The sequence below is a fragment of the Phacochoerus africanus genome, chromosome 2 (assembly GCF_016906955.1).
Source record: "Phacochoerus africanus isolate WHEZ1 chromosome 2, ROS_Pafr_v1, whole genome shotgun sequence".
Lineage (NCBI taxonomy): Eukaryota > Metazoa > Chordata > Mammalia > Artiodactyla > Suidae > Phacochoerus > Phacochoerus africanus.
In genome coordinates this window covers 196242740-196268584 of record NC_062545.1, presented here as the reverse complement: position 1 = coordinate 196268584, position 25845 = coordinate 196242740, and the positions used below count along the sequence as shown (strand labels likewise).

The following is a 25845-nucleotide window of genomic DNA, read 5'->3' as shown; positions in this document are numbered from 1 at the left end:
AGGAATTTTTTTTTTAATTTAGCTGATCAAATCTTTTATTTTTTATTGAGGTATAGTTGATTTACAGTGTTGTTTAGTTCCTAGTATACACAAAATGTTATATATATGTGTGCGTGTGTATGTGTATATATATATATAGTGTGTGTATATATATATATATATATATATACACACGCACACATATATATATAAAATCTTTTCCATAATGGTTTATTACAGGATATTGATATATAGTTCTTTGATACACAATAGGACCTTATTGTTTATCTATTTTATATATAGTAGTTTGTATCTGCTAATCTCAGACTCCAAATTTATCCTGACCCCCGCCCCCACTCCCCTTTGGTAACTGTTGGTTTGTTTTCTGTCTGTGAGTCTGTTTCTGTTTTGTCAATAAGTTCATTTGCATTGTGACTTAGGTTCCACATGCGAGTGATATCATATGGTATTTATCTTTCTTTGTCTGACTGACTTCGCTCTTGAACCCCTTGAGGAAGGTAGAAAACATAGAACATTTAAACCTTATTCCCTTCCCTGCCTCTTAAGGGGACTGTTTTAATGTAAAGAAGTTTGGAAGGATAGCATCTTGCTTGGATAAACACTGGATCCAAGCTACATCTGTGACCTACACCACAGCTCATGACAACGCTCGATCTTTGACCCACTGAGCAAGGCCTGGGTGGAACCCTCATCCTCAAGAACACTAGTTGGGTTCATTTCTAATGCACCACAATGTGAACTCGCTCTCATGAGTTTACTTTTATGCAGTTGTAATAAATTTTAAAAAGAATATTTAAAACTACCAAATACCTCTGTATTCTCGATTAGTCATAATAGTTGCAGGAAATGCCAGGAGCATGCGATTTGGGGCCTAGGGTGGAATAAGGTATAATTCTTTAAAAAAAAAAAATCATGATTTTTCTGAATAATAGGGTTGATCAACACAGGAAAACCTGCACTGAAACAGAAGAAAACATTCAGTGATGCATATCATTTCTGATTTCCTTTCTCACTTTGCTCCTGTTAGTTATAACAGAGATTCAGATCAGTTAACCAAGTGGTTGGAATCTTCTCAGCAAACTCTGAATTACTGGAAAGAGCAGTCCCTCAACGCATCTCAGGACTTGGAGACAATCAGAAGCAACATCAACAATTTTTTTGTAAGTTGTAATGGAATATGCTCAGATAATTGATAATATTGGTAAGCAGTAAATAATCAGGGGAAATTACAAGAGTTGATGTGGTCTCCACAGTCACTGGTGGATAAGACTTGGGCCAATAGCAGTTGCATTCTTCAAACTTAGAACTATTTGTTGATTTATATGTTCATAATAATGAGAAAGTATGTGCGTTTATATATATATATATATATATATATATATATTTTTTTCTTTTTACAGCCATACCTGTGGCATTTGGAAGTTCCTAGGCTAGGGGTTGAATCAGAGCTGCAGCTGCAGGCCTGTGCCATAGCCATAGCAATGCGGGATCCGAGCCAGGTCCTTAGCCCACTGAGTGAGGCCAGGGATCAATCCTGCATCCTCATGGACACCATGTTGGGTTTTTCACCCACTGAGCCACAACAGGGACTCTGAGAAAGTATATTTTAATTGACCCTATAAAATATACATAAATTTAAAACTTGTTCTGACACAGTATGTTTTACAAGTACAGAAAATAACTCCCCTCCCCACTCCCAGCCCAAAGCCTCACAGGATTATTAATTCATAAATGTTAGTTAATAAATATATGATTTCAAATTGTTATACAGAATTGATATTTCTACTAAAATGTTATCGTATTTTTTTTTTTTAAGGGTGTAAGGAGGTTCCCAGGCTAGGAGTCTAATCGGAACTGTAGCCACTGGCCTACACCAGAGCCACAGCAACAGGGGATCTGAGCCGAGTCTGCAACCTACACCACAGCTCATGGCAACACCGGACCCCCCAACACACTGAGTGAGGCCAGGGATCGAACCTGCAACCTCATGGTTCCTAGTCAGATTCGTTAACCACTGAGCCACAACGGGAACTCCCGTTATTGTATTTTTTTGAGGTTTTTTTTTTGGAAGAAAATTAAGTATTAACTTTTATAATATAAATTATGCTTTTGAAACCTTTTTATCTTTCCCTTAGCCTTTTCTCATTTCTACATTTTTTCATATTTTGTAGCTGACCACTCACTTTGATATGAAAATGTAAATATTTTAGAAATATATTCAAAATAAACCTATAACTACACAGGAAAGATTTCAAATATTTTAGTTAAAACATTGTTGCATTTAGTTCATAGAATATGTTTGTTTCTTTTTATATTTGAAGTGATGATTTGTCTATTTTTTTACTAGAATATAGTTGATTTACATTGTTGTCTCAATTTCTGCTGTCCAGCATAGTTGCCCAGTCACATATATATGTGTGTGTGTGTGTATGTGTACATTCTTTTTCTCATACTGTCTTCCATCATGTTCTACCCCAAGTGATTGGACATAGTTCCCTGTGCCATACAGTAGGACTCCATTGCCCATCCATTTTGAATGTCATAGTTTGCATCTATTAACCCCAAACTCCCTGTCCATCTCACTCCCTTCCTGGTATGTAGAATAACAGTGGTGAAAGTGGACATCCTTGATATTAGCTGTGGGTTTGTCATATATGGCTTTTATTATGTTGAGGTAGGTTCCCTCTATGCCCACTTTTTGGAGAGTTTTATTAGAAATGAGTATTGAATTTTGTCAGAAGCTTTTTCTTCATCTGTTGAGATGACCATGTGGTTTAATTTTTGAAATATTGATCTACTAAATCATTAGCTGCTCAGAGGCAGGAATTCCATCTCTTTTGTTCCCTGCCATATGTCTAATGCCAGGAGCTGTGCCTGCCACTTAGTAGGAAATATGTGTGTGCATGGGTGCACATTTACATATATGAGCACATATACATACACACATAAGTATTTACTTTTTGAATTGAATTCAGCTTTTTAGTTTTGGACTCTTACCAGTTATTTTGACTCTTAGTTATTACTCCATGCCATATTTAAATTTTAAAAGGTTCTAAATATCAAAACTGTTTCCTTTTAGGAGTTCTCAAAGGAACTTGATGAAAAGTCCTCCTTGAAGACTGCAGTTCTGAGTACTGGGAACCAACTTCTTCACCTAAAAGAAGCTGACACGGCAACCCTGAGAGCTTCTTTAGCACAGTTTGAACAAAAGTGGACAGTGCTCATAACTCAACTTCCAGACATTCAAGAAAAACTTCACCAGGTAAGTATTGAAAGACCCAGAATTTGAATTAGCATTCACTTGTTAGCTCACAACTCTTTTAAAATTATTCCTCTGACTCAATAATTTTCATTGACACCATCTATTTTTCTCTGGCACCACTGAATATAGGTCTTAATTACTGGACTCTCCTCCAATGGGATCTTTCTTAAGAGAGAAATCAGGCTTAATTACTTTATTTCCCAGTTTATCTGCACCACTGTGTTAGTTTATGTGAAGGTCATCGTCATTGTTTTGGGGTCACTTATTCTAAGCTTGAATGCTGGGTTTGTTTTTGTGAGTAACCTGCATAATTATGTAGCAGGACCTTTTTATCAAACCAGATATCATCTTTAGTGATGTCCTGATTCATTTTGTTAACTGCAGGTAATTAAATGGAAATCATTTTGTCTTTGCAGCTTCAGATGGAGAAATTGCCATCTCGTAAAGCAATCACAGAAATGATTAGCTGGATGAACAATGTGGAACATCAAACTGCAGATGAAGACTCCGAGCAGTCACTTAGTTCTGCATCTCAAGTTAAAAATCTTCTTCAGAAGTACAAGGTAATTATAAAAAAGCCAGAAGCCTTTTCATTAAATAAAGAAGACAAGTCAGTTGGAAGGGAAATACTGAACAAAGAGACACATAGGATGTAATTTAGTAAAATGAAATCTAGGGGTGAGAAACAGAATATGGATGATTCTAGAGAGAGAAGTTAGTGTGTTTGCTCTTTGTCTCCCCAGAATCCTTTGGTAGCTCCCACTACCACAGGATGGAATCCAAGCTTTTAACTGGCCCTGTCCTCTCCTTTTACCTCTCCAACCCCTCTTCATGTCCCTGCTTAAACCCTGGGCTGTTCCACTCACGCTTTGGTGCATGCTGTACTTTCAGTGTCCCGCTTTTAGCTGACAATATTCTTAGTCAATCTTTAAGAATCATGGAGTTCCTGTCGTGGCTCAGTGGTTAACGAACCCGACTAGTATCCATGAGGATGTGGGTTCAATCCCTGGGTTAAGGGTCCAGCGTTGCCATGAGCTGTGGTGTAGGTTGTAGGCACAGCTCAGATCCCATGTCGATGTGGCTGTGGTGTAGGCTGACAGCTGTAGCTTCTATTGGACCTCTAGCCTGGGAACTCCATATGCCGTGAGTGTGGTCCTAAAAAGACCAAAAAAAAAAAAAAGTCAGTTTAAATATCTCCTCATTGGGGAATCTACCCCAACCCTCCATTCCAAAGGTCTCTGTGCTACCATCAGTAGTTCCTGTCACCTGATATTATCATGATCTGCTTACTTGCCTACCCTCCCCCACCTTGACTTAGTTTTTTGAGAGTAGGGTCTCCTTCACCTCCCTGAAATAACATGCCTGGTCCAGTACCTGCCATCCCCTAGGTTGGTCATAAGTGTTCTTTGGATAAGAGAATGTGTAAGGAAAATTTGATATGCTTCCACAAATAGGTAGGAATGTGGCCTTCTCTGTGATACTTGATTTCAAGTTGATCTAGCTAGCATTTAGCAAGCTACACACCAACACCTTTTGTGTGCCAGGCAAGGTGTTTGTCACTAGGAACAGAGAGATGAATGAAGACCCCTGTCATTACTTTCAAGGACCTCACAGGCTAGTGGATCTAGCCTCTGGGCTGGCAGAAGATGTATGACCGAATCACTAAGGATGGTGTTAGCAAGGGTTTTATTTTTATATCCTATCCTATCCTAACTTTAATGAGTGGCAGAATTTGGAGAGGGTTCACAGGTGTGTATTCTCAAAGGCCCTTGTAACTTGGCACATAACACTTTGTTTTACCCCCTGTCCCCATGTCTCCAAAGGAGGTGCTAAGAACTTGCCAGGGTAAACCCAGCAAGGATCAGGCTTGACAAAGCATGGTTGGCTCTGGGAGGGTTTAGGCTTGCTCTGTAACTTGAAGTCATCCAAACTGGGAGGCCTAGCTGGTCTCCAGAGGGAGAGAGTCTGCCTGAACTGGGTTTTCTGGGTGAGTCCTAACTTCAGACTTCCCATTCTTCTGTTTCTGTGAGCTCAGGGGATGGCTCTGGATCCCAGCAGAGCTCTCAGGAGCCCCTCATGAGAACCTCTGTCAGTCCCAGGTCCTGATTTTGGTTCCTATGATGCAACTACCATACATGCTGCCACCCTTGACTTTTCAGCCTGTTTGAAAGCAGTGAGTCTCTCTGTCCCCAGTAATGTGGAATCTCCCAGATACTCTCCGCTCAAAGCAGACTCTTGGGGTTGGGGAGGGTAGAAGACTCCAGATGGTGCCCTGGCAGGAGCTGTGGTACCTACAGTGCCCCAAAGGGGGAGGTCTTGTTCGTCTCACCTGCTTTGGTGCAGGCTTTGGTGGTTTCATTTTGTTTTGTTTGTTTGTTTTAGGAGTTTAGAATGGAAATGGACTATAAACAATGGATAGTTGACTTTGTTAACCAGTCACTTCTTCAGCTAAGCACCTGTGATGTGGAAAGTAAGCGCTATGAGAGAACAGAGTTTGCAGAGCACCTGGGGGAGATGAATCGTCAATTGCACCAGGTCCAAGGAACACTGAACGGAAAGGTTCGCTCCTAGGTCACAGGCCTTTGCAAGATACCACTTTCTGACAAATTTTAAAAGACATTGATGTGATTACGTTACATTTAGCCTAGTAATCATCTCAATTCTTGCCCTTTTAAAATCCAGTGCTTCAGCATTCTCCATTGGTGTACGTAACAGTAGGAAATCGTTTTTATATTTCTTTGCAATTTCTTAGTGGGAAATTGAATTAAGCAAGTGAAGATGAGAAATTTTATTTAAGAAGATGTCAGGTATTATGTGAGGCTACTAAATGGTCAAAGGTCTTGACATTTTTTATGAATGTAGATGTCCAAAAGCAGCAAAGCTATTTCAGTTTTGGAAAGTTTATAAAAAAGGAAGAAAAAAGTATGTGGGGTTTTGGTAGATTTTCATTCTACCAAATGAAAAGATTAAGGAAACTTATTCTTGGGAAAATATTTAATATTTATACATAATAAGGACAATTGGTTGATTACTTTATTGCATAGAGAATGAATACAAATGGATTCAAGTGGACAAAGAACATAAACAGATAATTTGCAAAAGATAAAATTGTGATTAGGAACTAAACATGGAAAGTAAGAACTTCAATTATCAGACATTTGAAATAAATGTTAATAACATTATATAGATTAGAAATTAAATTAGAAAATTTTAATAAGGTAGAGATAAAAGCCCAAAGCTTTCACATTCATATATTGCAGATAATGGCCTATATACCCTTCTGGAAAGCATTCAGAAAATTTCAAGAACCATAATGATCATCTTATCTCTTAACCCAGTAGTTCACTTCTTACACATTTATCTTAAGTAGTCCTTCAAAAAGGAAAAGATATGTGCACAAAGTGTTCATTCAACGTTATTTAAACTAGTGAAAAATGTAGACTGCTTGAATGTCCAACTCCAGAGGAACATTAATCAAATTATATAGTGTCCATTTAATGAAGTATTGGGCAGCCTTTTACATTAATACAAATCATATGTCATGACACAGCAAGTCCCTATGGCATATGAGATGGAACCTAAAACTTTATTTATTTTTTATTGTAACCTAATGAATATTATAAGCATTAGAAATGAGAAGAATCACAGACAATAAAAAATGTTCTTTTGGAGTTCCTGTTGTGGCTCAATAGGTTAAGGACCTGATGCTGTCTCTGTGAGGATGCAGCTTCAGTCCCCAGCCTGGCTCAGTGGATTAAGGGTCTGGCATTGCTGCAAGCTGCGTCTTAGGTCACAGATGTGGCTTGGATCCGGTGCTGCTGTGGCTATGGTGTAGGCCTCAGCTGCTGCGTTCGGCCCCTACCCTGGGAACTTCCCTATGCCGCAGGTATATCCATAAAAAGAAGAAAAAAAAAATGTTTTTATGCAACAAAAGATTATCGGACTAAGTGAAGTTAGTCAGAAAGGGAAAGACAAATACCATATGCTATCACTTATATGTGGAATCTAAAATATGGCACAAATGGACTTATCTGCGGAACAGAAATAGACTCACAACATGGAGAACAGACTTGGGGTTGCCAAGGGGGAGGAGGAGGGAGTGAGGTGGACTGGGAGTTTGAGGTTAGTAGATGCAAACTATTACATTTAGAATGGATAAGCAATGAGGTCCTGCTATATAGCACAGGGAACTATATCCAATCTCTTGGGATAGAACATGATGGAAAAGAATAGAAGAAATAGAATGTATATATATGTATGACTGAGTCATTTTTTTCTGTACAGCAGAAAATGACACAATGTTGTAAATCAACTATACTTTAATAAAAATAAATTTTTTTAAATATTTGAAATTTTAAAAACTTTTTAAATTAAATTGATAAATTATTTGTCATTTTTTATATTGACCTAATTTTTAAATGAGCCTAATGAAGCAAATCTGGGGAAAGAAAATTTCCTTAAGCTTTACATAATACCAATAGATGATGAATGAATATTGAGTATTAGCAACATGATTTTGTTTTGTACAAACCTAGAACTCCAGAACAGCCAGCCTTCTTACCAGGCTAGCTTCCATTTCAAATGTTAGATTTTTTTTAAAGGAGATTTTAGTTCTTATTTCCTGATTTATGCATTCTTATTCCCAAGTTTCTTGGGAAATCTTATGCAAAATATTCACAATCTTAGAAAAAACAAAATTATCATGTCATAAATGTCATAATACATTATTTTAAAGCACATGGGAATGTATACATATGTATGACTGAGTCATTTTCATAAATAAAAAAATTTTATTTTCTTATTCATAACTGGTAGATACAACATCTAGAACAACTTTTGGAGAGTATCACAGAGAATGAAAACAAAATACAGATTTTGAACAACTGGATGGAAGCACAAGAGCAAAGACTGAACATTTTACAAAAACCTGAAAGTGTGGTCTCGGTGCAGAAGATGCTCTTGGATTGTCAGGTGAGACTTGGTCAGGCTGTTAGGTACTGACTATCTTATATAAAACAGCTGAGTGTCCATGTGTTTTGCACAATGCCATTTATTATGATAAATAGAAGAAGATATTTTTCAGGTTATTGTCATTCTTAAGAGGTTTGAATGTTACTCCTGAGGAAAAAATGTTCTAAGGGAATTTTGATTTAGATGTTTTCCAATTTTGGTGTTTTTTTAATTAATTTATCCAATATTTACAAAAGTCTCCAGGATGTTTAGTCTTTCATTCTATTTCTTCAGAGTAAATCAGTTTCTTTTACCTACTGTGTAATGTGTTCTAAAAGGAACACTTTTCCCTCAGAGCCACTGTCTAAATCCCATTTGGGCTGGAGCACGGTGGCTGTGCCCTTTTCGTTCAGTCACCATTTGCCAGGTCACTTCATCTTTGCAGTGCCCTCACCCAAATGTAGATTACTCCTTCCTCCACACTGCCCTGATTGTGTCATTCCCTATTGAGAACAGTTCCACTGTCCCCAGAACCCTAGGCAGCACAGGTCATACTGCTTCTGTACTGACTGAGTGGAGGCACGGCAAGTCTGCTCAGACCCCAGTTCTATGTGGTTGCAGAATAATACTGGACACTATATGTGGGCAGCAACACCACCGGGAGAGATCTTTTCACATGGTCTTAGCCTGTTTCTAACCACCCACTAGCCATTTCCATTTTAGAGTTCTTACAGCCACCCCTGATTCAACAGACCGCTTGAAGGGAAGTTTATCCTCCAGAGCTCAGTGCTGCAGCACCCCCCAGCAGGCCACCCTGGTTCCACTTGAGTTCTAAGATGTCATCACTGTTTTCCTGATGAGAAAATGCAGACTTGGGAGTTTGATGACCTAATGCTTATTCCAACAGCCAGCACATGGCAGCCCTGGAATGGACACTGTATCTTCCTGACTTTTCTACTAAACCATGATGATAAGGACTTGCTACCTATACTCTTTTGAAACCTAGAGCTGTGTAGTAGCTGAAATTATTGTGAAAATTCATATTATATGGCGTTCTTGTTGTATCTCAGAGGGTTAAGAACCCGACTAGTTTACAAGCGGATGTGGGTCCGATCCCTGGCCTCGCTCAGTGGTTTAAGGATGCAGCATTGCCGTGAGCTGTGGTGTAGGTCGCAGGTGCAGCTTGGATCCTGAGTTGCTGTGGCTGTGGCATAGGCCAGCAGCTACAGTCCGATTCGACCCCCTAGCCTGGGAACTTCCATATGCTGCAGGTGCGGCCCTAAAAAGAAAAAAAGTTCATACTGTAATACTGTAAATTCATATACCAAAATTTCATTGTAAAAATTGAGTTTAGAGTGCAATGTGATTAAAATGTCTTTTGTGCACTGTTATTTAATTATATACTCTAATGGCATTTTTACTTGAACAGGTTCAACTCCCATTTCTTACCCCTTATTGTTTTGTAATATTGCACATATGAAAACCTTTTCCTCTTACCTTTCCAGGATATAGAAAATCAACTTGCAATTAAATCCAAAGTACTGGATGAGCTGAGACAAAGTTACCTGACTTTAGAGAGCGGGACAGTGCCATTGTTGGAAGATACAGCATCCAGAATTGATGAGTTATTTCAAAAGAGAAACAGTGTTATCAAGCAGGTACTAGAATTCATTCCAAGTGTACTATTTCTCTTCACACTCCCTTCTTTTATTTATTGTTAATAATGGACACTTGCTCCATACCAAAAACTGCAAAGTTGCTGAGAAAAATACTGAAGTAGAGAAAAAAAATTTAAAATTTCTTTTTCTTTGTTTTGTTTTGTTTCATTTTGCACTGAATAATTAGAGGCAAAGCCACTAGAGTCCCACATCCTTGGTGAGCTAGAAATTCCCTTGGTTATCTTTGTTGTGTCTAATGTGTTCACAAACACAAATGTCTCCACCCCCACCCCCAAACCCAGTAGAGCGTCTGGCATTGTTTCCTTGCCAGATATACAGGAGCATCTGTGAAGAAGCCGCTCAGATTCCCCACACCCAGGGAGAGGCCTCAGGGAGGCAGTGATCCTATCTCACGTAGCCTCTAGGAGTGTGGTCAGCATGGGGCAAACTCCCGAGGTGGGGAGAAACGGAGTGTGTGGTGAGGACAGCAGGGAAGAAGAGTATGGAGGAGGTTGGCATGAAAGGCGTGTCAAAGTTGTATTTAGCCCTTCCGGGAGGAGTGCACTAAGAGGAAAGGACACACGCCTCCAACTCTGCAACCTGGATGTTTGCCCACAGGTGGTGGGAGAAGCTGCACATCCTAATCTAGTCTGGCTGTGTCCATTTTCCCAGAGAGTCTTTACTATGGATGATTTATCATTGACTAAGATCTCCTTCAACCATTTGTTCCAAGAGAGAATTGGGAATAACCTGAACTCAGGCAGAAAATTAGGGCTGAGCTTAATGTATCTTGTGTAAGTCATTTGTTAACATATCTTTGGTGAGGCGCTGTGCTCACTGCCAAGGGTACAGTGATAAAGAAGAAAATAAATGATTCTTACCCTCAAATGCTCAGAGGCTTCAGGAAAACAGGCAGTAACAAGTGCTGACAGGGATATGGAGACCTTGAAACCCTCCTCCACTGCTGAAAACATGTGTGTAGATTTTTTTCTGTGAACACATGCTTTCAGTTCTCTTGGGTATATACCTAAGAGTATAATAATGGGTCATATAGTAACCCCATATAGTCTTTCTCTTTCTGAGTGACTGCCAAACTTTTCTGCAGAGGCTATCCTACTTTACATTTCCACCAACAACATATCAGGGTTCTAATTTATCCATTGTCTTGCCAACACTAGCTGTTATCTGACTGATGAAAACCATCCTAGTGGATGTGAGATGGTGTCTCGTGGTTTGGATTTATATTTCTCTAATGACTGAATGTTGAGAGTGTTTTCATTTCTTTATTGGCCATTTGTACATATTCTTTAGAGAGATGTCTATACAATCCTTTGTCCATTTTTTAGTTTGGTTGTCTTTTTATTGCTGAGATATGTTATCTTTATATCATATATTGAAATTTATATACTTAAATATTCTCAATTGTATCAGTGATCATTTAAATGCTTCACCTTTTATCCTTTCATGATTATCAAAACATACTAAAGGATAAAATACAGCCACCATTACATTTCCTCTACTTTCTTTTCACCCATCATTTTGGCCCAGCATGTTCCTCTCCAGTTTATGCTTGCTTTCCTGTAGCCACCAGACTTAAGTGCCAGGTCACACTTTACATTTATGTAATGCTTTGCAGTTTCAGAGCATTTGCACAGACACTATTTTCTTTAATTTTTAGTTTATCTGTTTTATGGATGAAGAAACAGACTCAAGGATTAAATAACTTGCCCAAGGTCAGAAAGCTAACAGAATTTCATTAAAACGTATATTCAAGAGATTCTGATCGCTTACCTAGTGTTCATTATGTGGGCTGAACTCTCCATGCTGATCCACTGGTCTCTCTTCCATTTACCTATTTCAAAATTTAGCTTTCTTTGATGTTTTTTGTTCATTGACCCATCCTTCCCACCTAAATCACTGAGGCACTTCCTATGCGCTCAAGGTGAAATGCCCAAATTGGATACAGAGGTAGACTCCTTAGAAGGGAAAAAAAATGATGAGCAAACCTATTGATGATTTCCTAAATATGTTTCCACTTTCGTATAGGTCAGTGAGCTCAAGACCTCTATGCAGTCTGTCTTACAGGAGTGGAAGATTTATGACAAACTCTTTGACGAAGTGAATATGATGACAATCCGATTCTCATATTGTGTGGAACACAGCAAGCCTCTGGTTTTATCATTGGAGGCCTTAAAATACCAGGTGCAGAACCTTCAGGTAAATTCACCAGATCTTGGCACAGTGTGTTACTGGCAGTGGAAGAAAGCACAGAAGTAAACACAATGGCTTTTACACTCATCACAGACAAGCACAAAACAGTATTTTAATTGGCAGCATCAAAAGTATAACTTGAAATTCCAAAGTGAATCACATGAGCCAAATTAGTGAAAAGTATACATTGAAGTTTTCTTCATTTTTTTTTTAATGGCTGCACCTGCAACATATAGAAGTTCCCAGGTGGGGGTCAAATCAGATCTGCAGCTGAGGCCTATGCCACAGCCACAGCAACACCAGACAAGCTGCATCTGTGACCTCCACCACAGCTCATGGTGATGCCAGATCCTTAATCCACTGAGTGAGGCCAGAGATTGAACCTGCATCCACACGGATTCTATGTTGGGTAACCTGCTGAGCCACAACAGAAATTCCTTCTTCATCTTTTATGTCCATATTATTTCATAATTTAAAAGTTTGGGTTTGGGTTTTTGGTTGTTTTTTGTTTTTTTAATACACTTTTGGTTCTAGTCTCCAGTGAAAGAATGTCTTCTCAGTGTTCACTTCTACAAATCTCTACCAATTTATCCCTGTTAAGGTTTGAGTGTTAATACTGTTGTAATATAGCAGCAGTGCTGATGAGCTGCTGCCTTCTGTGGATGAGGCCAGGCCATTCTGTTGCTAACGTTCCCCTCTGTCCTAGTCTCTTCAAGACGAAGCTGAGAGCAGTGACGGGACTTGGAAGAAACTCCAGGAGGTTATTGGAAAACTCAAAGATCATTGCCCTTCAGTTGCTGAAATAATTCAAGAGAAATGCCAAAATACTCATACAAGGTATGCTTTCAGATGCAGTTTAAATGAGTAATGGATCCGATATATTTATCTTAATGACATGTGGCAAATGAAGTGACACAGACTTTGTAGAGTCCTCTAAATCATCAGTATAATGGTTTGAGACTCTTTTGGTCTCTCCTGCTTTGAAGGATCTAGTTCACATAAGCTTTGCTCTTGTGAAGGCTGTCACTTGCCGTGTACAAGTGGTGTAATCCTTCTAGAAATATCCCAAGTACAGCCCCAGGGTGGCCACTTTCAGTGGCCATGGGCTGGTGCCTGGTGGGAGACTCAAGGGCACCAGAATCACAGGCAGAAGCAGACTCAGGTGGTGGGAGGGGCACTCAGTCTCCCTGGAAACATGGTGAGATGGAGGCAAGGGAATGTGCAGATACTGCTTGGGGAGATGATTTGTGGGGTTGGGAAGAATTCTTTGCTGAACTGCTTATGGAGGTTCCCAGGCTAGGGGTCTAATGAGAGCTACAGCTGCTGGCCTATGCCACAGCCACAGCAACACCAGATCTGAGCCGAGTCTGCGACCTACACCACAGCTCACAGCAACGTGGAATCCTTCACCCACTGAGCGAGGCCAGGGATTGAACCCGCAACTTCATGGTTCCTAGTTGGATTCGTTTCCGCTGTGCCACAACAGGAATTCCCAAGGAAGCTCCTTCTAAGGCATATGGCCCTAGTTCATTGTGACGCATTTATTCTGCTGAATGGGATATGAAAGTTGGCTTAAAGCTGATTTGCTGCAGGCGGTGATGAAGATGTTAAGGTGCTCTCAGCATCCTTCTCCACCCTTTCTCCATGCAAACAAAGCCTTTCCTGGAAACCAACAGTGGAAAGTGATGAACAGGGGACACCCAATTTATATACCCCACAGGTTGTCCTCAGCTCTTGACCCAGACCTTATTGGAAGAAGGGGAGGGAGAGGGAAAAAGAGGAAAGGACACATATCTGACTCCACATACAGTATTGGGGGCCACTTCAAAACAGATGGTGGTTCAAGTTGCTCCTAAAGGGATTCAGTTGTCATCACTGCATATACATTCAATTGTTGGTGCAAGAATATTCTATTTGGAAGCAAAAATTGAAAATTGCTTCAATAGCCACTCTAAATGGGAATTTGGTAAATAAACAAAAAATAGAGCATTATGTACAGCCATTTAAAATTAGCCTTATTTATTGATTGATTGCTTTTTAGGGCCACACTTGCAGCATATGGAAGTTCTCAGGCTAGGAGTTAAATCAGAGCTGCAGCTGCTGGCCTACTCCACAGCCACGGCAACTCCAGGTCTGAGCCTCACCTGTAGCCTACACCACAGCTCACAGCAATGCTGGATCCTTAACCCACTGAGCAAGGCCAAGGATTAAACCTGCATCCTCATGGATCATAGTTGGATTCGTTTCCACTACACAACAACAGGAACTCCCAGGCTTATTTATTTTGTATTAATAGTATGGAAAATACTTTTAAGTTAAATGGGAAAGCAAAGCAAGATATTACAGTGGAATAAAAACAAATTTTTAAAAAATTTCTACTTTTTTAAAAACTTCGATTTTAATGAATGAAAAATGTATTACAGAAAATAACTTGTTCTTATTACAACTTCCAGTTTTCATAGCAGTTTAGCAGTGCATATAAATGAGACTCTAAATAAAATTCATACAATCAGTGAATGTGCCAGCCCCACAAAATTAGCTAATTTTCATGGATGTAAGAACACTTGTAAATATTTGCCATTGTTCATAATTTGGTGGTATTGGCTTTAAAAATGCGGTCTCTAACTAGGTTTCATTAACAGCTCTAGTTAGGTTCACCTGAACTCCAAAGGTGAGGTTAGTCTGGCATAGTCGTGGAGACCAGCTATGTAGATCTGGAGCCTGGGTACTCAGCTGGTACCTTCCCTCACATCTCCTGTGTGCTAGTATTCTTGGAAGGGTGCACCTGAGAGCAGTTTTCTCTTCTTATGTAACCAAGGTCAGTTTGTACTAACTGGCGCAAACTGGCCTAAGTAGAAAGAATACACAAGAGTTAACATTTCTCTAAAGAACAAATATCATCAAGAACCAGTTAATATCTGCCACTTTAGTTTCTCTCAATCCACAAAGAAATTAGTCCTACAACATAGCATATTTCTATAAAATATTAGCACGTTAGAACACTTAGAACACAATAGAAAATAAGTACCCTTGCCGAGAAGTAGGAAAATACATTATTTTTTGGTTCTGCTTTTATATAAGGAACATGTTGCTTTTGTAATTGGAAAATAAACTTGACATAGTCACAATTTAGATAAGGCCTATTTAAAGACTCTTCTCTATAAACTAGGGGCCCCTCCCATGTGGAGAAAGTTTCATCAGGCATACAGTTCAGTACTTTCTCCACCTTTGCCTAAGACATTCATAATACAATAGATAATTCTTGTGAATCACAAATCTTGTAGTTTTTGTTGAGAATTACAAATTAAGGAAATATCCCAATTTTGGAATTCTGTTTATATAATGATGATGCCAGTAATTTTAAAAAGGCATTTAACAGTGTCTTAATCCATCAGCTGTTAACTTATGGGTAGAGCATGTGCATTGTATGCTTTTGCTGCAAAGGAAAAGATGGATTGGGGGTCTTGTTGTTCATGTTGCCCTGACAGGTGGACACAGGTAAACCAAGACCTCGCAGACCAGTTGCAGGGGGCCCAGAGCCTGCTGCAGCTCTGGAAGGCGTGTAGCAGTGCTCAGGCTGAAGCTGCAACAAGGCTGGAGCAGCAGGAAGCAAAGTATCAACAGCTTGCAAACATCAATATGTCCGGAAACAACCTCGCAGAGATCCTGCCCCCAGCCCTGTGTGACATAAAGGTAGGTGTTAAACCCATTGAGGAAAAACAAGACCAAGAGCCTGACAGGCAGGGCCATGACCCAGAGGATAGACAGAGCACAAGGAGGGAGAAGTGAATCAGGACAGAGTGCGTAGGACACGGCAAGGCAGGGATGTGTGGTGTTGGGAGAACCAGTTGGTGGCTCAGAGGCAGGGGCCAGGAAGCAAGTAGCTGGTCAGGGGCACCTGATACCACCTCTTTCCAGAACTACCCTTTCAGTCTAGCAGGTGGATCTGAGGCCAACGCCACATACACAGTTTTCAATAAGAACAGAAATATCAACTGAATATGATCATCTAAGACTAGTAGGTGTTGAATCTCTTAATTTAGAATTAATCATAGACCTGCCACCATGTTAATAAGACTTTCTTGTGGAGATAATGACCTAGACAAAATTTAAGAGCTGTATGCTTTCCTCTGTGGTTTTATCCTGTTAATGATACCCAGAAAGTGAATACTTTCTAGATTTAAACTGGGTGACCAGGTGCACTTTGTATATTCTGATACCATAGGTCAAATAAAAAGATATTCACCAACTTACTTAAAGGCAGGAATCCAACAGATAGGATCCATATTTCTGATCAATTTCTACCCTGTCTATTTAAAAAAAAAAAAAAACATAAATTCCACACAGATGCAATATTTCTTGAGGAGCGCTAAAATCGGCTTGGCTAATGAGATTCTATGCTTTCTGCAGATGAATCCATTTATATCACAAAGTCTCAGGCACAGGACAGAGTTGGACTGACTCTTAAAATGCATTAAAGCAGATCCCTAAGGTGTTCGAGAATTAGAAACATAAAACATCGGGACACTACTCAAGTCATCTCTAGTTTCTGTAAACTGGAAGCTCCAACCCTATTTATCTGTGGTCACTTTTAGCTGTAAGCCAACAAATTTCAGAGCAACACCAGTGATGTGCATCATATAAAGAAGGATTCAGTTTTTGAGCTCTTAAAATAATAGTAGCCAGAAGCCATGCCTGCAATTTCAAGGCAGAGATTCTTCCAGATGTGGATGGAGTGGCATGAGGTGAGGATTTGTGTGGAGAAAGGAGGAGGAAATGTTTTGCAATCATGGTTTCTTCTCCAGGAGCTGCAGCATGATGTACAGAAGACAAGAGAAGCCTTTCTCCAAAATTCCATTCTCCTGGACCGACTTCCACAGCCCGCAGAGTCCAACACACATATGCTCCTCGCTGGTCAGCTGCACTCCCTCCAGAGGGCTTCCTACTTGGAAAGGATGCTGCTCCTGAAAACAAATGAATTTGAGGTCCATCTTGGTTTTCCATTCTTGGCCATTGCACACTCCCTTCAATTCCTTGTACCCTAAGAAGTACTGGTTATTTGTGCTTTGTGGACTATACCTTAGGGCCACCACAGCATAAAGATGCCCTAATTAAACCAAAAGATGTCCTAATTAAACCTATCTACCATTTGACATGATTCTTCAGTCACATGATTCTTCAATACATGGGCAGTGCTCAGCTCTTCAGTAAATATTTCTTCTTCATTGAGCATGTTAAAGAAGTGATATATTTCACACACTCTTCAGACCTCACAGTTGTTTGAATTTCCAAGTAAAGTCATTGAGCTGCGTAGCTGCTTAGAGAATGGCCATTTGTTATATTCTTTATTTCCTTTTTGAAAAGCCCTTAAGCTATGAAAAGGCTGACTAGAAGCCTGAGGAGCTCCAGTATCACATCTCAGTACTAGTGGGGTAAAGTACTTAACTAGCAAGACTGAGGGAGCAGAATACTCACTAACCTTCTTCTGCATGCCCTGTCAAGAGGTGATTGATTCATCCCTGTGAAGCCCGATTCTTTGCCAGAGGCACAGAGTGAATATCAGGAGTCTTCTGAATAGTCAAGATAATGAGCTGGGTTATTTAAGGGTTGAAAACTTGAACTTTTATCAGCTATGTTTGGTTCTGTGATGGATGCACATGAACATTGTTTCTAATGAAAACTTCTCTTGTTCTAGTTTGTTCTATCACAGTTCAAGGATTTTGAGAACCAGTTGGAGTCTTTAAAAGGTCTCATTACACATGAAGAAGAGAATTTGGATAAACTCTACCAGCAAGAAAAAGAAGGAAATCCTGACCTATTCCTGGTATTACCAATATTTGTCGTTCCTAAGGGCTCAGGCTCACTACAGGATAAGAAAATAAGTGAATCGCTTTTACTCTATAGCATCTGTGTGTCCATCCTAACTCTTGAGGACAGTCATTTATGTGCCATTCATTCTTGTCCTATTTTCCCTAAGGTCTAGAAAAGTATGACAACATAAAATTGTCATACTTTGTATGTCATCAAACAAATCGATTTTATTTTTTTACATTTTAAATACAATTTATGTCAATTACTTTTCATTTTTTTAATATTACTCAATGAATTTATTACATTTATAGTTGTACAATATATACCATTTCCATCCCAAACCCCCAGCATCCCTCCACCCTCTAACCTCTCTCCTTTGGAAACGATAAGTTTTTCAAAGTCTGAGTCAGGATCTTCTCTCCAAAGTTCATTGTGTCCTTTTTTCAGATTCCACGTGTAAGTGATAGCATTTGATGTTGGTGTCTCATTGTCTGACTGACTTGACTTAGCATGATAATTTCTAGGTCCATCCATGTTGCTAAAAATGCCTTTATTTCATTCATTTTGATGGCTGAATAATATTCCATTGTGTATATGTACCACATCTTCTTGATCCACTCCTCTGTCAATGGACATTTAGGTTGTTTCCATGTCTTGGCTATTGGATGCATGGTTTTCTCTGGATAGATGCCCAGGAGTGGGATTGCTGGATCAGATGGTAGTTCTATGTTTAGTTTTCTGAGGCATCTCCATACTGTTTTCCGCAGTGTTTGCACCAATTCACACTCCCACCAACAGAGTAACAGGGTTCCTTTTTCTCCACACCTTCTCTAGCACTTATTGTTTGTAGATTTTTTGATGCTGGCCATTCTAGCTGGTGTAAGGTGGTACCTCATAGTGGTTTTGATTTGCATTTCTCTACTAATGAGTGATGTTGAACATCTTTTCATATGTTTTTTTGCCATCCGTATGTCTTCTTTGGAGAATTGTCTGTTTAGATCTTCTGCCTATTTTTTTGACATTGAGCTGCAGAAGATGTTTATAAATTTTGGAGATGAATCCCTTGTCAGTTGCTTCATTTGCAAAAGATTTGCTCCTATTCTGTGGGTTCTTTTTGTTTTGTTTAGGGTTTCCTTTGCTATGCATAAACTTTTAATTTAATTAGGTCCCATTTGTTTATTTTTGTTTTTAATGTCATTACTCTAGGAGGCGGATCTGAGAAGATGTTGCTGTTGTTTATTTCGGAGAGTGTTCGGCCTATGTTTTCCTCTAAGAGTCTTATAGTATCTGGTTTTATATCTAGGTCTTTAATTCATTTTGAGTTTATTTTTGTATATAGTGTTAGGAGGTATTCTAATTTTATTCTTATTCTGTTCAGTTTTCCCAGCATGACTTATTGAACAGGCTGTTTTTTCTCCATTGTATATTCTTGCCTACTTTGTCATAGATTAGTTGACTGTAGGTACGTGAGTTTAATTCTGGGTTTTCTATCCTGTTCCACTTAGCTATATGACTGTCTTTGTGCCAGTGCCATACAGTTTTGATGACTGTAGCTTTGTAGTATAGTCTGAAATCAGGGAGCCTGATTCCTCCAGCTCCATTTTTTTTAACATGTCTTTGGCTATTATGGGTCTTTTGAGCTTCCAAACAAACTTTAAAATATTTTGTTCAAGTTCTGTGAAAAATGTCCTTGGTAATTTGAGATGGATTGCACTGAATCTGTAGATTGCCTTGGGTAGTATAATAATTTTGATAATATTGACTCGTCCAGTCCAAGAGCATGGTATGTCTTTCCATCTATTTGTGTCATCTTTGATTTCTTCCATCAGTGTCTTATAGTTTTCAGAGTACAGGTCTTTTGTCTCTTTGGGTAGGTTTATTCCTAGGTATTTTATTCTTTTGGGTGTGTTGGTAAACGGGATTGTTCCCTAATTTCTCTTTCTGATCTTTCGCTATTAATATATAGAAATGCCTTTGATTTTTGTGTATTAATTTTGTATCCTACGACTTTGCCAAATTCATGGATGAGCTTTACTAGTTTTCTGGTGGAGTCTTTAGGATTCTCTAGGTATAATATCCTTTCATCTATGGATAGTGATAGTTTTCCTTCTTCCTTTCCAATTTGGATGGATTCCTTTTATCTCTTTTACTTCTCTTTTTGCTGTGGCTAGGCCTTCCAAAACTATGTTGAATAGTAGTGGTGAAAGTGGACATCCTCGTCTTGTTCCTGATCTCAGCAGGGATTCTTTCAGCTTTTCACCATTGAGAGTGATGTTCGCTGTGGGTTTGTCATATATGGCCTTCATGATGTTGAGATAGGTTCCCACTATGCCCACTTTCTGACGGGTTTTTATCAGAAATGGGTATTGGATTTTGTCAAAGGCTTTTTCTGCATCTATTGAGAGGATCATATGGTGTGTGTTTTTTTTTTTTTTTTGTCTTTTTGTTGTTGTTGTTGTTGTTGTTGTTGTTGTTGTTGCTATTTCTTGGGCCGCTCCCGCGGCATGTGGAGGCTCCCAGGCTAGGGGTCTAATCGGGAGCTGTCGCCGCCGGCCTACTCCAGAGCCACAGCAACGCGGGATCCGAGCCGCGTCTGCAACCCACACCACAGCTCACGGCAACACCGGACCATTAACCCACTGAGCAAGGGCAGGGACCGAACCCGCAACCTCATGGTTCCTAGTCGGATTCGTTAACCACTGCGCCACGACGGGAACTCCCCGGATCGTATGGTTTTATTCTTCGTTTGTTGATGTGGTGTATCACACTGATTGATTTGCGGATATTGAAGAATCCTTGCATCCCTGAGATAAATCCCACTTGATCATGATGTACAATCCTTTTAATGTATTGTTGGATGTGGTTTGCTAGTATTTTGTTGAGAATTTTTGCATCGATGTTCATCAGTGAAATTGGCCAGTAGTTTTCTTTTTTTGTGGTATCTTTGTGGTCTGTTTTTGGTATCAGGGTGATGGTGGCCTCATAGAATGAGTTTGGGAGTGTCCCTTCCTCTGCAATTTTTTTGGAATAGTTCCAGAAGGATAGGTGTTAGCTCTTCTCTAAATGTTTTATAAAATTTGCCTGTGCAGCCATCTGGTCCTGGACTTTTGTTTTTTGGAAGTTTTTAAATCACAGTTTCAATTTCAGTACTTGTTGGTTGGTCTATTCATCTCTTCTATTTCATCTTGGTTTAGTCTTGGAAGATGGTACTTTTCTAAGAATTTGTCCATTTCTTCTGGGTTTTCCATTTTATTGGCATAGAGTTGCATATAGTAGTCTCTTATGATCCTTTGTATTTCTGTGATGTCCGTTGTTACTTCTCCTTTTTCATTTCTAATTTTATTGATTGAGTCCTCTCTTTTTTCCTAGATAAGTCTGGCTAAGGGTTTATCAATTTTGTTGATCTTTTCAAAGAACCAGCTTTTCATTTCCTTGATCTTTGCTGTGGTTTTCTTTGTTTCTATTTCATTGATTTTTGCTCTGATCTTTATGATTTCTTTCCTTCTACTAAGTTTAGGTCTTGTCTGTTCTTCTCTCTCAAGCTGCTTTAGATGTAAATTTAACTTGTTTATTTGAGCTTTTTCTTGTTTCCTGAGGTGGGCTTGAATTGCTATAAACTTTCCTCTTAGAATGGCTTTTGCTGCATCCCATAGGTCTTGGAGTGTCATATCTTTGTTGTCATTTGCTTCTAGGTATTTTTGTTTTCTTCAGTGATCCATTGCTTGTTTAGTAGCATGTTGTTTAGTCTCCATGTGTTTGTGTTTTTTGCAGTTTTTTCCTTCTTGTTGATTTCCAGTCGTATAGCGTTGTGGTCGGAAAAGATGCCTGGTATGATTTTAATTTTCTTAAAGTTACCGAGGCTTGATTTGTATTCCAGGATGTGATCAATCTTAGAGAATGTTCCATGTGCACTTGAGAAGAATGTGTATTCTATTGCTTTTGGATGGAATGTCCTATAAATATCTATTGAGTCCATCTGGTTTAATGCTTCATTCAGGTCTTGTGTTTCCTTATTGATTTTCTGTCTGGATGATCTGTCCATTGCTATAAGTGGGGTGTTAAAGTCCCCACTATGATTGTGTTATTGTCAATTTTCCTTTTAAGATTGTTAGCAGTTGCCTTATATATTGTGGTGAACCTATGTTGGGTGCATAGATATTTAAAATTGTTATATCTTCTTCTTGGATTGATCCTTTGATCATTATGTAGTGGCCTTCTTTGTCTCTTAAAGTATTCTTCATTTTAAAGTCTATTTTGTCTGTTATGAGTATTGCTACTCCAGCTTTCTTTTGATTCTTATTTGCATGGAGTATTTTCTTCCATCCTCTCATTTTCAATTTGTATGTGTCCCTAGAAGTAGAGTGGGTCTCTTGAAGACAGCATATATATGGGTCTTGTTTTTGTATCCATTCAGCCAGTCTATGTCTTTTGGTTGGGGCATTTAGTCCATTTACATTTAAGGTAATTATTAATATGTATGTTCTTATTGCCATTTTTTAACTGTTCTGGATTGGTTTGGTTACTCTTTCTTCTTCCCTACTTCTCTTGTTCTCTCCTCTTGACGTTTGATGACTATCTTTAGTGTTGTATTTGAGTTGATTTTTCTTATTTGTTTGTGTACCAACTGTAGATTTTTGGTTTTCAGTTACTCTGAAGTTTCAACATAAGAGTCTATACACACACACACACACACACACACGCATATATATAAGATTGTTTTAAGTTATTGGTCTCTTAATTGCAAGTGCATCTCCAGTGTCCTGCATTTGTACCCACCTCTTCTCATGATTTCTGATTTTGGTGGCATAATTGTGCATGGATGATTTTGTATCTTTACTGCATATATACCTTTACTTGTGAGTCTTGTCATTTGTGATATTTTTGTTACTGGTTGTGGCCTTTTCTTTTCTGCCTAGAGAAATTCCTTTAGTGTTTGTCATAAAGCTTGTTTAGTGTTGGTGAATTCTTTTAGCTTTCGCTTATCTGTATACCTTTTGATTTCTCTTTCAAATCTGAATGAGAGCCTTGCTGGGTAAAGTAATGCTGGCTGGAGGTTTTTTTCCTTTCATCATGTTAAGTATATCATGCCATTCTCTTCTGGCCTGCAGAGTTTATGCTGAAAAATCTGCCAATAAACTTTTTGGGGTTTTGTTGTATATATTTGTTTCTTTTCCCTAGCTGCTTTCAATATCTTCTCTTTGTCTTTAATTTTGTCAGTCTGATTAATATGTGTTCCTCCTTGGGTTTATTTTATATGGTACTTGCTAGGCTTCCTGGATTTGAGTGAATGGTTCCTTTCCTATGTTAGTGATGTTTTCAGCTATTATCTCTTTGAATATTTTTTCTGTCCCCTTCTCTCTCTCTCCTCCTTTTGGCACTCCTATAATACGGATGTTGGCATGTGTAACAATGTCTCAGAGTTCTCTGAGACTCTCTTCATTTGTTTTCAATCTTTTTTCTCTTTTCTGTTCAGCATCTGTAATTTCCACTGGTCTGTCCTCCACCTCTCTTATCCGTTTTTTTGCCTCCTGTATTCTGCTGTTCGCTGCTTCTAGTGAATTTTTTATTTCAGTTATTGTATTTTGCATCTCTTCTTGCTTATGTTTTATATCTTGTATTTCTTTGCTCAGTGTTTCCTATAAATTATCCATCTTTGCCTCCAGTTTATTTCCAATGTCTTTCATCATCTTCAACATCAACAGTCTTTTTCCTGGAGGTTGAGAATCTCCAGATCACTTAGCTGTTTTTCTAGTGTTTCTTCTTTCTCCCTTATCTGAGTTATAGTTCTCTGTCTTTTCATTTTTGTAGGTTTTTGGTGTGGTGACCTTTTTACAGATAATAGAGTTGTGGCCTCTCTTAATTCTGGTGTCTGCCCCCCTTGTGGCTGAAGTTGGTACAGGGGCTTGCTGTAGGCTTCCTGATGGGAGGGACTGGTGCCTGCCCACTAGTAGGTGGAGCTGATTCCTATCCCTCTGGTGGGTGGGGTTTTGTCTCTGGGTGAGATTAGAGGCAGCTGTGTGCCTGGGGGGTCTTTAGGTAGCCTGTTTACTAATGAGTGGTGCTGTGATCCCACCTCAATTGTTGTTTGCCCTGGGGCTTCTCAGCACTGATGGATGGGGCCAGATTTTCCCAAAATGGCCAGTTCCAGATAATGACATGCTTTTGAATATTCCTAAGAGCTTTGCTTCCAGTGCCCTTGCCCCATAACAAGCCATAGTCACCCCCATTTTCCCAGGAGATCCTCCAAGAACTGCAGTCATTTCTGATACAGATTCCTATGGAGTCTTTGCTTTGCCCTGGGCTCTAGTGCACGTGAAAGGTTGTGTCAGCCTTTTAAGAATGGGGTCTCCATTTCCCCCAGTCTCATGGAGCTTCTGCACACAAGCCCCACTGGGCTTCAATGCCAGATACTCCAGGGGATCTTTCTCCCAGTGCCAGATCCCCAGGCTTGGGGACTTGATGTAGGGCTCAGAACTTTCACTCCTGTATGTGAGTCTCTGTGATAGTTACTTTCCAGTCCATGGGGCTTTCCACCCGGGGGGTATGGAGTTGCTTATATAATGTAATCACCCCTCCTACCTCTTGATGTGGCCTCCTCTTTTTCTTCTGCAGTAGGATATCTTTTTGAAAGTTTCTGGTCCATTTGGTTGAGGATTGCTCAGCATTTGGTTGTGATTTTGTTGTTTTTAGGAGATAGTTGAACTACTTTTTTAATTTTTAAAACTTTTACACAATTTTTAAAGATTCCTTTTCATTTACTTATTATAAAATATTGGCTATATTCTCCATGTTACGCAGTACATCCTAGAACACCTCCAGTTCCCCATAGTCTATACCTTCCACTCCCCAACTCCTGTATATCCCTCCCTGCTGCCCCCACTAGTAATAATTAGTTTTTTGTCTTTATCTGTGATTCTGTTTCTTTTTGTATGGTCACTAGCTTGTCAGGTTTTTTAGATTCCACGTAAAAGTTATATACAATATTTATTTTTGTCTGACTTCCATCACTTAGCATAATGCCCTCCAGTTCCATCCATGTTGTTGCAAATGGCCTTCTTTCTTTTTTATAACTGAGTCATATTCGGTTGTATGTATACCACATCTTCTTTATTTATTCCTCTGTCAATGGACACCTAGGTTGTGTCTATATTTGGCAATTGTAAATAATGCTACTATGAATATTGGGGTGTATGTGTCTTTTTCAGTTAGTGTTTTTGGGGTTTTTTGGGGTGCACATCTAGGAGTGGAATTGCTGGCTCATGAGATCTGTTTTAGTAATATACCTCAGCAATTTTAGTAGATTTGTCAAATCTTGATGTCTTTACTAATTATCTTCATTGAACTCAATCTAGGAATTGGCTATTGTGATTAATTGAATTTTTCTGGTTAATTGAAGATCAAAATTACTTTGTTAAATTAATGGTATAATTTTTCCTTTATTTCTTTAGTAATTTTAGTATAGTTAACATAAGTAAATGGAAGAATTGAGGAATTCTGTGTCTTACAAGCACCAAGATTCAGAAGCTACATTAAGAGTCAGCAAACTATGGCACATGGTCTAAATGCTACCCCCACCTCCTCCTGTAAATAATGTGTTGTTGGCACTCAGGCATGCCTTTTCATTTACATACTCTCTGTGGGAGTTTTCATTCTATGAGGGCAGAGTTGAATAGTTGCAAAAGAGATCACATGGGAGTTCCTGTAGTGGCTCAGTGGAAACGAATCTGACTAGTAGCCATGAGGGAGCAGGTTCGATACCTGGCCTCGCTCAGTGGGTTAAGGATCCAGCATTGCTATCAGCTGTGTTGTAGGTCACAGACACAGCTCAGATCCCACATTACAGTGGTTATGGCATAGGCCAGTGGCTACAGCTCAGATTTGACCCTTAGCCTGGGAATCTCCATATGCCTCAGGTCCCGCCCTAAAAATACGAAAAAAAAAAAAAAAGGAGAG

The 25845-nt window shown here is 39.2% G+C and overlaps 1 protein-coding gene across 4 annotated transcripts in view; it reads left to right on the top strand.

Moving 5' to 3' along the window:
• The window catches only part of SYNE2 (spectrin repeat containing nuclear envelope protein 2), a 356033-nt gene that overhangs the window by 271964 nt on the left and 58224 nt on the right, over positions 1-25845 (top strand). For all 4 annotated transcript variants that reach the window (XM_047767512.1, XM_047767510.1, XM_047767513.1 and 1 more), the window contains exons 80-90: positions 1028-1160; positions 3080-3262; positions 3679-3825; positions 5645-5821; positions 8078-8233; positions 9718-9870; positions 11917-12087; positions 12788-12918; positions 15570-15774; positions 16887-17066; positions 17777-17905. In XM_047767512.1, the coding sequence (XP_047623468.1) occupies positions 1028-1160; positions 3080-3262; positions 3679-3825; positions 5645-5821; positions 8078-8233; positions 9718-9870; positions 11917-12087; positions 12788-12918; positions 15570-15774; positions 16887-17066; positions 17777-17905 (1765 nt within the window). The remainder of the gene's footprint in view (positions 1-1027; positions 1161-3079; positions 3263-3678; positions 3826-5644; positions 5822-8077; positions 8234-9717; positions 9871-11916; positions 12088-12787; positions 12919-15569; positions 15775-16886; positions 17067-17776; positions 17906-25845) is intronic.